Genomic DNA, 12068 nt, shown 5'->3' on the forward strand with positions numbered 1-12068 from the left:
TCTTACTATCTCTGTATTTCTTCACAACCTGCTTCCTATAAAGATTCCATTACAACTTTTTCCATTGCATCTGTTCTGGTGATGCTACCTCCTGGAATGCCTCACCTGCTTCCTGTAAGGATTTCATTCCCGCCTTTTCCATTCTATCTGCTCTGATGGTGCTACTTTCAAAAATGCCTTTCCGACAGCGTTTTCCCTCAATCATTGTTGGCTTCCTTTTTCCTTAACTGTGGCTGATCTATTTCCTGCACTTTGGCCCTCACCCATTCCCATTCCTTCCAGAAACAGGATATGGTAACCCTGATCCTCACTTTCCACCCCACCGGGTGCCGCATTCAAAGGATCCTCCTCTGCCATTTCCATCACTTCCAACACAATGCCATCACCAAACACTTAACACCTCTCTCCTCAGTACTAACACTCCTTCCAGGTGGAGAAATGAGTTAACTGCATTTTTTTAATCTAATGTGGTCTTCTTGACATTGGTGAGATTAAATACATATCCCTGGCCCTCCCTTTTGTTCCACCTGGCACTCCCCAACAGCATAAAACCCTTCATATTTCCACATCACTTCAATTCCGAAGAAAAGTCATAGTGGGCTAATCGTGTTTCTCTCTCCGTAGATGCTGCCGGACCTGCTGAGTTCTTCCAGCAATTTTTGTTTGTATTAAATTCAATATGACAGTTAATTGCTGGAAGGAAATGACTTTTCCCCATCTGCTAAATGGTTGATGATTGGCAAGGAGAAGATAAACCTGTATTAAAACCTTTTCACGAAACTACAGGTGTGGAAATAGGCATGGTGTGACTTCTAAAGCAGAGACATGCACGTGTTAACATACATTACAGTACAATGATTCTTAAAGAGGAAGTGCACAGATCAAATTTCATTCAGACTGCGAACCAGGTGTTACCTCAGTTTTTCCTTAGCATCAACTTCAACAGAACATTTTCAAATAAATGCACTTTATTACAGCCATGCGAGTACTTTCATCCCCAATACAATCTGACATACCTGACCTTTTGCCACAAGGTATGCTACGATAGGCATATGCTGGAATTGAACTGCAAGGTGAAGGCAGGTAAATCCTTCCCTGTCAACCAAGGAGGGATCCGCTCCATATTTCATCAGTAATACAACAATAGACAAGTGACCTTGCCTGGAATGTAATAGAAAGGACTCTGTTTGGTTAAAAACTTCCCATTAGCAATACTTACAATGCCACAGTTTGAAATGTTATCTCTGCATAATTTTTACAACCAGCAAACTGCAAAGTATGTTATGCTTATTTGGAATAAATCAATGTGTCTCATTTGAGGGTTTCCTGGGCATTTTGTATTTAAATGCATCTCTTTTCAAATCGCATAAATTTTCCAATTTTTCATATTCAATCTGGTCAATTCTTAATTCTTTCCCTTCTACCACTATAACCACGATTGTCCTATTTCTATTTCTACAACCTTTCCAAACCTTTCTGGACCTCAACACATTATGCGGAACAGCTGAATTCTGGAGTAATTGCATTCAGTAATTGAAGGAAAGAATATTTTTCCACAAAGGAACAGGTAAATGCTTTCATTTGCTACTAATGAAGTGGGGGAGAGGGAAGTAAAGTAAAACAAAAAAATTATTTAAAACACTATCCTAAAAACAGCTGCAAGGATTATATGCAAAGGTTAACTGTCAAGGCTCAACAGTGTTACACAAGCCACACCCAAACAGCATTGTAGTTTTTCATAGAAAAAAGTATTGTTACAAATGTAAGGTTTATAAACTGCCAGATTTTGGGATTATGTTTGTAATTTAGAGTAAAAAGGGCATGTGACCCATTCTGAAATTTGTATAATTATGGAGCTTGGTGGTTAATGATTAAAAGGACACTGGGGTTGCTGTAAAGAACCAATGTATACAAAGTGAATGGCATGTCTGTTTTTTAAATTCACTCAGGGAACATGGGCATCACTAGCTGGGCAAGTATTTATCACCCATCAAACATTGTCCTTGACAAGATGGTAGTGAGTTGCCTTCCTGAAGAGAAGCAGTCCATTTGGTGAAGGTAGATCCACAATGCTGTTAGGGAGGAAGTTCCAGGATTTTGACCCTGTGACATTGAAGGAACTGCGATATATTTCTAAGTCAGCATAGTAGTGACTTGGAGGGGAACTTGCAGGTGGTATTTCCATGTATCTGCTGCCCTTGTCCTTCTCAATGGTGGTGGTAATAGGTTTGGAAGGTGCTGTTTTAAATGTATTTTGTGAATGGTATACTGCTGCTACTGAGCATCAGTGGCAAAGGGAATGAATGTTTGCGGATGTGGCGCCAATCAAGTTGGGTTGCTTTGTCCTGGATGGTGTCAAGCTCCTTGAATGTTGTTGGAGCTGCACCCATCCAGGCAAGTGCGGAGTATCCCATCGCACTCCTGACTTGGACCTTATTGATGGTGGATGGTGTTGGGGAATCAGGTGAGTTTAAGTCGTTTAAAATGATAATCTCCAAACTTGCAAGGTGGTGTTGAGAATGTCAGATTGCGTCTGTTATGCTTTAAGGTAATCATTGACTTGCAGATCAAGTAAGTTGGAGTCTCAAAGATGCTAGATGCTCATATGATTCCCACTGCTTTGGAAGCAGGCTTTGAGAAGGCTAGAATTTCACTGGCATCCTTGAAACTGTCAGACACACAGTCTACCGGAATTTTGATTTTGTTTTTTTTTGGGGGGGGGGTGCGGTGCAGTGCAACTGGAGGCCTCATATTTCTGAGAAAGTAGACGGAGCTTGTGTTCACATTGTAAAGAAAAACAAATTCATGGGGATTTCAAACAAGACCAGAAGATTTGCGCAGCTTTTACCAGATGAAATACTCATGGAAAAACCTTCATCATAAAGGATGGTTCCCAAGTTAAGAATTGCCAGGCTGCAAGAGGAAAAGAATGAAAGAAAGCCCTTGGGTGGTAAGGTTGACTACAGACTAGGGCCTGGGAATCAAATGACTGCTTAAGGAACAACCTAAATAATTCTTGTGATATGCATCTTCAGCTGTGTTAAAAGTAAAAGGGACAAGTTTTGTTGTGTGGTTTAGGATATAAAGTTGCCTACAAAAGTAAATCAATGCAAAAATTAATTAATGTTAATTTTAGTTCATCTGTTACAGAAACAGTCTAAAAAAAGAAACTTATAAAATATGAACCAAGATTAAAGACAAAACAAAAGCTGCGGTGCCTGCTCGGATCTCTTACAACACAGTGACTAATAAGGTTTCAAGCTGAATTGTCAAATTTCAACATTAACCTGAAGGTTAATTGCAATGCTATTAAGTTGTAAAACCTATTTGAATAATATTTCCTCCATGCTAAGGCAGTTTACTGTCAAAAGTTTATTATGTATAACAGTTGTTTTCAAATCCTGGAAATTAGCTAGAGTTAGGGAATGAACGAGTGAAAAATGACTGGTATGTTCCAGTTTACATATTCAAAACAAAACACCTCATGCATCAGACTTTTCTATCCTTCATTTGAATAATTAGAACTTATGGCTCAAGAGCTACATAACAACACATTTATGAAAATTGTTAGGAATTGAGCTTTTCTGCAACTTTACCTGGTCGCCCAATGAAGGGGTGTTGAATTTAAATCTCCGCCTAGCTGGTCCACAATGGCACCTTTTGAAACATAGTATCTGTGGATGTATTTTGGGGAAGTTACTATAATGAGAACATGTACGCTTGTACTGAACTACTGTACAATGAAATATTATGCAAAAAACAAACTTCAAAAGGGGAACTGACATGACTTACTTGACTAGATCTATTCGGTTATTGATGGCTGCCCAGTGAAGCAATGTCACATTCTCCTTGTCAGGCTGTCTGACATCATAACCAGCTTCTATTAGCTCTTTACATCTATCAATTATTCCGTATCTGAAAGAGTTAAACATGGTCTTTATTAGAAAAGAAAGTGAGACAAAGATGGACTGAGCTTGGCTACAGAGCCATTTTCTTCCAAATATAAGGCAAGTTTATCCATAATCATTAGCAAGTACTGAAACTGCACCTCCACTTTTGAAGTTCAAGCACTATTTCAATTTCAGGGAGTGCACCAGCTGATTTGTGCATAAACATCTATGAGTGAAATCTATTTCTGAGATGCTGACTGAGGAATGAATATTGATCAGAATGCCAAGAGAACACAGGAAATTTTTTCCACCCATGGGATATGAACATTGCTGGCACAGTCATTATTTATTGTGCATCCCTACTTGTCTTTAAGAAAGGGATGGTAATCCACCTTCTTGAACGAAAGAAATTGTGGTGGAAGGATGGCTACAGGGCTGTACAGCTGGAAATTCCAGGATTTTGAACCAGTCACAGCGACCTAGTGATGTTGTGCCAAGTTAGAATAGTGAGTGGCTTGAACTTGCAGGTGAAAGCGTTCCATATGTCTGCCATCGTTGTCCTTCTATATGGAAGCAATTATGGGGAGGTCAAACAAATCTTGGCAAGGTGCCACGATAGAGGTTGTTTGCAGCATGTACTATGTGCACAGCTCCAATAATATATAATAATATCCCAAACCACTGCATAAAAGTATAATCAGAAGAAAAGTGATGTCAAGCCTAAAGTATATAGTAAAATGGGTAGCTTAAAGCTTACACAGAGAACTGGATTTTAAGGAGGGTCTTAGAAGAGTCGGAGATTTAGTGAGAGAATTGCAGAAGGTGGAACCAAGACAACCGAAGGCTGCAGAAGTGGTTTGAGCAGGGAGGTAGTTGTAAAAATTGAGTGAGGGGGGTGCAGGATACCACCAGTCCCCAAGTCCTCCAAGGGGAATGCTAGCTAGTGTTAACTCAGGAAATTAATTATCTAGCAGTTCCACTGTTAATTTTATACTGAAGCAAATGTTGCCTAAATTTAGAAATGGGTGCCAAATGTGAAGGACAAAAAAGCTAATTTACAGGGTCACCTAGTTCCTTTCTCTTTCCAAGCCCCAACTTAAGTGAATTTGTGGTTAGGAAAGAAAGATCAGTGCTTTAAAATGTAACACTTTTCTCAACAGATCCATCTACAAATGGGCAAGATTGTCTACTCATCTCAATAGGAACCTGATCCTGAGAGAAAATGTTTACCTTCTCAGAGCTACAGAATGCAGGTCTTAGAAATGAAAGGAAAACAGGATGCCGAGCACCTGCAGCTTTTAGAATGTGCTTTACAAGTTTGTATCTCAAAACAGTTTGAGAACTGTCTTAAATAAAAATTAAAGCATTGAGAAACTCAGCAAATCTGGCCACAACTGTGGAGACAGAAACAGAGTTAAGCTTCCAGTCTGATACAACTCTTCTTCAAGAGCTTAAGAACTATCTTGGTTTGGAACAGGCAGGTTTCACTACCTCTAAATTTTTTATAAATATGGCATTTAAAATTGATACTTGATAATTTATTAGCATCTTGAAATTGTTTCCTGTGAATCAAATTGCAAAGGAAGCAACTGTAAGGCGTTTCAAGCATTTGATGGTGGAGCGTCTGATCCTGGGGTAAAATACATGGCCATGCATTTTGTAAACAATGAATAATTACAGTAGGACATGGAAAACAACTACAGTGGCATACAGGAATTGACAACTTGTTTCTAGTGCTACTAAATATAATTCAGTAGGTACTGCTGTAATATTGTTTATCATCGTCACGGAAGCCCAGCATCTGTCAGCCTGCTATCCAGCCAGTGATTTTTTCTGAAGAAGCACAGTATTATGAAACTAAGATGAGTAACACAATACATCAGACTTGTGATATCACACAAGTGTGCTGAAATTTATTGTTCATGTTAATGCATCAAATTACATGCAAGTGACTTTTCTGCCTTCCAGAGTCAGTGTAGATTGTATTATACCACAGAAAGCATCTCAGATGCAAAAACCTGAGGTCCGTACCCTGCAGGTTCAAGGAGTGCTGAATCTCAGAATTCTCCTGTCTAGCTTGGTTCCACACTGAACTGAGTGACTGAATGCCACAATTAATGACATAAATTAACTGGTCAACCAGTACACTGTATGTATATATTTTCAAAGTATTTCATACAATACCCATGAAAATTGTACCTACTACAGTAATACCACAATAAGGACTGCACTTTGCTGACAATCAAAAATATAATGCCACAACACTGTTGCTGTCCATGATTCTCGTTATCACAGGCTGATACATTCAGAAGGACAAAATCATACCAAATATTTCACTACCGCCACATGAAGGTGCCAACGAGGTACCCAACTGAATGCCAATGCAACTGCCATCCCTGTTTCAAAAGTGCTCACTCTACAATTTCAACATTTCAGAAGCAAAACAGGAAAGATAGATTGCGGTTTAGTGCATCAGACTTGACAGCAATCTCGGTGATTGTGTGAAATTTTGTTGAGTTGACATAAGGGGAATTTTCAGCATGTATTTTTATAGTGACATTCTTAAAGCAATCCAGCTCACACAACAACCTGGATACTGCTGACCTCATTCCCGTCTGCCCAACAATGCTCATCCCCATAACAAAGTTCACACCACCTGGACCACTGAGTACCACACACAGCTACCCCCAATTATACCACCGCCAAACGATTCATAGAACAGTACAGGCCCTTCGGCCCACGATGTTGTGCCGATTTATTAGCCTACTCTAAGATCAAACACCCTGCATACCCTTCATTTTACTATCATCCATGCACCTATCCAAGAGTCGCTTAAATGTCCCCTTGTATCTGACTCCACTACCACCACCGGCAGCGCGTTCCACACACCCACCACTCTCTACGTAAAGAACCAACCTCTGACATCTCCCCTATACCTTCCTCCAATCACCTTAAAATTACGCCCCCTCGTAATATCATTTCCGTTCTGGGAAAAAGTCCCTGGCTATCCACTGTATCTATGCCTCTCATCAACGTGTATACCTCTAACAAGTCACCTTTCACCCTTCTTCGCTCCAATGAGAAAAGCCCTAGCTCCCTCAACCTTTCCTCATAAGACCCGTCCTCCAGTCCAGGCAGCATCCTGGTAAATCTCCTTTGCACCCCCTCAGCCCTGAAATTGCCCGACCATAGGGGAGGTGATGGACTAGTGGTATTATCGCTGGACTGTTAATCCAGAGACCCAGATAATGTCCTGGCGACATGGGTTCGAATCCCGCAATGGGAGATGGTGGAATTTGAATTCAATAAAAATCTAGAATTAAGAATCCAATGATGACCATGAATCCATTGTCAATTGTTGGAAATTCCCATCTGGCTCACTAATGTCCTTTAGGGAAGGAAACTGCCATCCTTACCTGGTCTCGCCTACATGTGACTCCAGGCCCACAGCAACGTGGTTGACTCTGAACTGCCCTCTGGGCAATAAATGCTGCCTGGTTACCAACACACTTATCCCATGAATGAATAAAGAATAAAGGAAGCAAACCAGGTACTACAGCCACATTGCTTTTCTGAGTACCTGCCTATGGAACCGGATCATCCCCAATGGACTGCAATCTACATTCAGGCCATTCCCAATTTGGCCCTGGCCGCAACAACCTCTACATCCAGCCCATTTCTGAAGAAGGGTCCCGACCCGAAACGTCAACTTTCCTGCTCCTCTGATTGTGCCTGGCCTGCTATGTTCCTTCAGCTCCACACAGTGTTATCTCTGACTCCAGCATCGGCAGTTCTTACCATATCACAATATTCCAAGTGTGGTCTAAACAGGGTTTTACAGAGCTGCAGCATAACCTCGCAGCCCTTAAACTCAATCCCCCTGCCAAAAAACCAACACACCATACACCTTCTTAACAACCCTATCAATTTGGGTGGCAACTTTGAGAGATCTATGAATGTGGACCCCAAGATCTCTCTGTTCCTCCACACTGCCGAGAATCCTGCCATTAACCCTGATTCGGCACCCAGGACCAATGCTCATACTCTCGACAATACTTTTGTACACACCCAGCAAAACTTCTCCATCCCCAAAACCCCAACGCCACCCCGAACACCGAGCCACCTTCAACTCCAACACCCACCTCCACACTGAAAGACTTACTTTCTTTTCATCATCCACCCCAGGTGACCCTCAGCTAACCATCTTCCTTCCCCTGGACAACACTCAGCCTCTGCCCATAACCTGGGTAACTCCCTCACCACATCCTCGACCAGCTTAACGTCAATCATGCCAGGACTCACCCAGTCTCCCCGGCTACTTAATCTTCCCAATACCAGAATATAGTTAGCTCTGAAAATGCCAGGGGTGGAGGGGGACAGATATTTTTAAGGAGGAGGCTGTGATGTAGTAGTAATGTCACTAGAATTATTAATCCAGAATCATTGATATTCTGGGAACATGGGTTCGAAACTCATCATGGCAAATGGTGAAGCTGGAAATTTTTTTAAAAGTCTGGAATTAAAAACTAGTCTAATTGCAACCGTATAAACATTGCTGATTGTCGTAACAACCTACTTTGCTTGCTTGTTCTGTAGGGAAAAAAATCCACGAACCTTACTTGGTCAGGTCCACAGGTGAGCCAAGGCCCACGCAAATGTGGTCGACTCTTAACAGCCCTCTTAACAAGCCACTCAGTTCAAGGGCAGTAAAGATTCAGTACTGTCAGGATCTTTCACACTGAACATATTTAGTGGTTTCTCAGACCATTCAGTTATATTCTCATTGTAACTGGTTCCTGATACAGTAGTGCATGTTTCTTATCCAATTTCCAACCCTGATCCAGTATGTAAACAAGGAACCTCCACATCCAGTGCCAACTTGCATTAAATACATGTAAAACTATGCACAAGAAAAGTTGAAGTTCTGTCCTCAAAAGGAAAAGGATGCATAAGAGATTTGCAATCAAGATAGATGGGGAGCACATGGGAAAAGTGCAGATGAGACAGCGAATTAGACATGTTCCCATTAAAAGGACTGAGCAGGCTCAAGGGGCCACATGGTCTGCTCCAGCTCCTTACATTGTGTTCAGACAACCGAGTGAATATGCTAGATAACAGTGCCACTCACAATGTACTTACTGGGTAGCTTTTACAATATCCCAGTTGCTACAGTCTTCCATAAAAGCGAGGTCACCCTGATGTTCAGTTGGACTTGTGGCTTGATTTGAGTTATTGAACAGCTCTTCTCTGCCGTTGCCATGAGATCCTTGCTTGTGTGGCCCCTGGTGCTCATGAGGACAGTTGAGGTGACACTATAGATAAAACATATGAGCAGAAATGAAACACTGAGGTGATGGAGGAGAAATGTCTCCCTTACCTATGCCATGCATTATATCGAACTGAGAGGGCACTTAGCTTGTGAACAGTTTGCTTAGTATTGCCTCTGTTCACAGTGCCCCACAAGAACACTCGACCTTTTTTCCCCACCTGTTCCAATTGAATATCTAAATTCAGAAACTGAATAAAAAGGTACAAAACTGAGAGATGCAGGTCAGATGAGGACAGACACAGAATTTGGAAGTAAAAGAACAAAGGGTCACACAACTGATAAGGATGTATTAAACAAACTCAAGATGCTGTTAAATCTTTAATCAGTTAGAAGGTTTTAATTGATTAATATGTATATGTAAATCCCCAAATTGCTTTCAAGTCACTGCCTTGAGACAACTAAAGGTTTTATTAATGTAAATAAGATGTCACATTTTAGGTTAGACAATGCATGTTAGGTGTGAGGTCTTGTTTAGAATCTGTTTGTGGTTTGGTCTGGAGTAGCGAGAGACAGTGAGAGAGAAAAAGGTGATGTCAGACCATAAGTTGGTCCTGAGGTGGACTTGACAAGGTGGATTGGAGAAGATGCCTTTACTTATGGGAGCACCTAGAATTGGGATCACTGTTTGAACTTCAGGAGTTGTCAGTTTAAAACCAAGATAAGGTGAATTTTTCTCTCAGTGTTTGAAACTCTTCCTGACAAGGCAGTGGAAGCAGAATCATTAAATATTTTTTAGGCAAAAGAAGATAAATTCTTTTTAAGTAAAAGGGGTGAAAGGTTATCAGCAGTAGTTGGGAACATGTATTTCAAGTTACAATCAGATCACCCATGATCTTGTTGAATGGCTGAGCAGGATTGAGGTCTTGAATGTCCCATACTTAAACTTTTGTGTTCATGTGAAATTCTCAATTCTGTCCGTTTGAGTAAAAAATATTTTGCACCACCTACAGTATTTTTTTAATCTGTATATACAATGGATTTCTTGCAACATCCCTAGGGAATAAAAATCATTCAGGATTTGTTTACCAGTGCTCAGGTGCAACACCCTTTCCAGGCTTGAGATTTTTATTGGAAAAAGGGTAAATAATTTTCAGCATCGACTGTACACCCAGTGACAAAAATTGATGTTAGCTTTGGAGAAGAAAAACTAGTACACTGCTCATAATCTACTTTAATAGCAAAATATCAAGCAGCGTGTTGTGAGAATTCGTTAACATGTTTGCAAGAAGCGTTGAGCAATCTGATACTAAACAAGAGCGTAGTAACGGCTTAGAAAGCTCCACTGAGTTTCAGTTCCTCAATCTTTACAGTCCTACCCCCACCCTGAGTCAATCAAAAGAACTGTATCCAGCTAACTCCACAACATGGCACACTAAAGCAGAAAATGATAGCTTTTACAAATGCTTTCACAGATATTTTTAAATAGCCTGTTCAGACATGTTATGCTACATCCCTAGAGCAGATGGGATTTCTGGCCCAGAGGCAGTGTGGCACAAGGCCTTTAAGCCAACTACACCTTGTATTCACAAGCAGTTTCTCATTCACGTGGTGACCAGGTTGAGTCTGCTTAGTTTCCGAGTTCAGGCACTTTCAGACATGCATGGCTAGTTAAACTAGCAACTAAACTCACCAGAAACTGATTTTATTTTAAGCAGATTTAATCAACCCGTTCAGACACGCTATGTCTGGGGCAGGTGGGACTTGAGCCCAGACATTCTGGCTCTGTCATAGCCAGACTATCACTGTCCCACAAGACCAGTGAATTTACAAGTTATAACCAAACAGTTTGGCCATGTTACAAACATGCCCTCCATAGCTGTTAAGACCTGGTGTACGTTTTGAAACAAGAACCTCTGGTTCAGAGGCATGGACATTGCCCACTGACCCACAAGACATCCCACAAATGCTTTTATATAGTGTGCATGAGTGAATACGATACATGGCTTTCAAAAGTCGCCCAAAAACCTCTTTTGGAAGTGTTTTCTCCACTTCGATAAATGAGAGTACCATCACTCATTAATTCTCTCACCAAGTTGGTGACCTATGAGGTTCTCTGTCCCGAAAAAAACCAAAGCAGATCAGTTGCTCACTACCTTTTCAACCCACAGACAAGCGAAATAGAAACACAGAAAATAGGAGCAGGAGGCGGCCATTCGGCCCTTTGAGTCTGCTCTACCATTCTTCACAAACATGGTTGATTGTCTAACTCAATAGCCTAATCCTGCTTTCTCCCCATAACCTTTGATCCCATTCACCCCAAGTGCTGTATCTAGTCACCTCTTGAATACATTCAATGTTTTGAAATCAACGACTTCCTGTGATAATGAATTCCACAGGCTCATCATTCTTTGGGTGAAGAAATATCTCATCTCCATCCTAAATGGTCTACCCTGAATCCTCAGACTGTGATCCCTGGTTCTGGACACACCCACCATCGGGAGCATCCTCCCTGCATCTACCCTGTCCAGTCCTGTTAGAATTTTTATAAGTCTCCATGACATTCCCCCGAATCATCACTGCCTCCTCCCCAAGATTCCCCCTAATCCTAACCTGAAGACAGGAAGCAGGAATTAGGTCCTACACATTAGCAACAAATATACAGCTGCAATTACCCTGGGGACGAGAACACGATAAGGGACAGGGGGCCCTGAATTCCTCCATGTGCACAATATACTGACCGCATTCACCCAGTTCCACAGACACACCCATCACCACCGCCCCCTCAGTCCCCACCGCCACCACCGCCCCCTCAGTCCCCACCGCCACCACCACCACCGCCCCGTCACCACCGCCCCCACCGCCCCGTCCGCACCGCCCCGTCACCACCGCCCCCTCAATCCCCACCGTCC

At 41.7% G+C, this 12068-nt stretch overlaps 1 protein-coding gene across 1 annotated transcript in view; it reads right to left on the minus strand.

Annotated features, from left to right (window-relative positions):
* The window catches only part of LOC109915225 (zinc finger DHHC-type palmitoyltransferase 13), a 50484-nt gene that overhangs the window by 37796 nt on the left and 620 nt on the right, over nt 1-12068 (minus strand). The window contains exons 2-5 of the mRNA XM_048607167.1: nt 9030-9202; nt 3793-3915; nt 3597-3674; nt 1017-1161 (exon numbers count right to left, since the gene is read on the minus strand). Of these exons, the coding sequence (XP_048463124.1) occupies nt 1017-1161; nt 3597-3674; nt 3793-3915; nt 9030-9202 (519 nt within the window). The remainder of the gene's footprint in view (nt 1-1016; nt 1162-3596; nt 3675-3792; nt 3916-9029; nt 9203-12068) is intronic.

This window comes from Rhincodon typus, chromosome 17 (assembly GCF_021869965.1).
Source record: "Rhincodon typus isolate 14 chromosome 17, sRhiTyp1.1, whole genome shotgun sequence".
Classification (NCBI taxonomy): Eukaryota; Metazoa; Chordata; class Chondrichthyes; order Orectolobiformes; family Rhincodontidae; genus Rhincodon; species Rhincodon typus.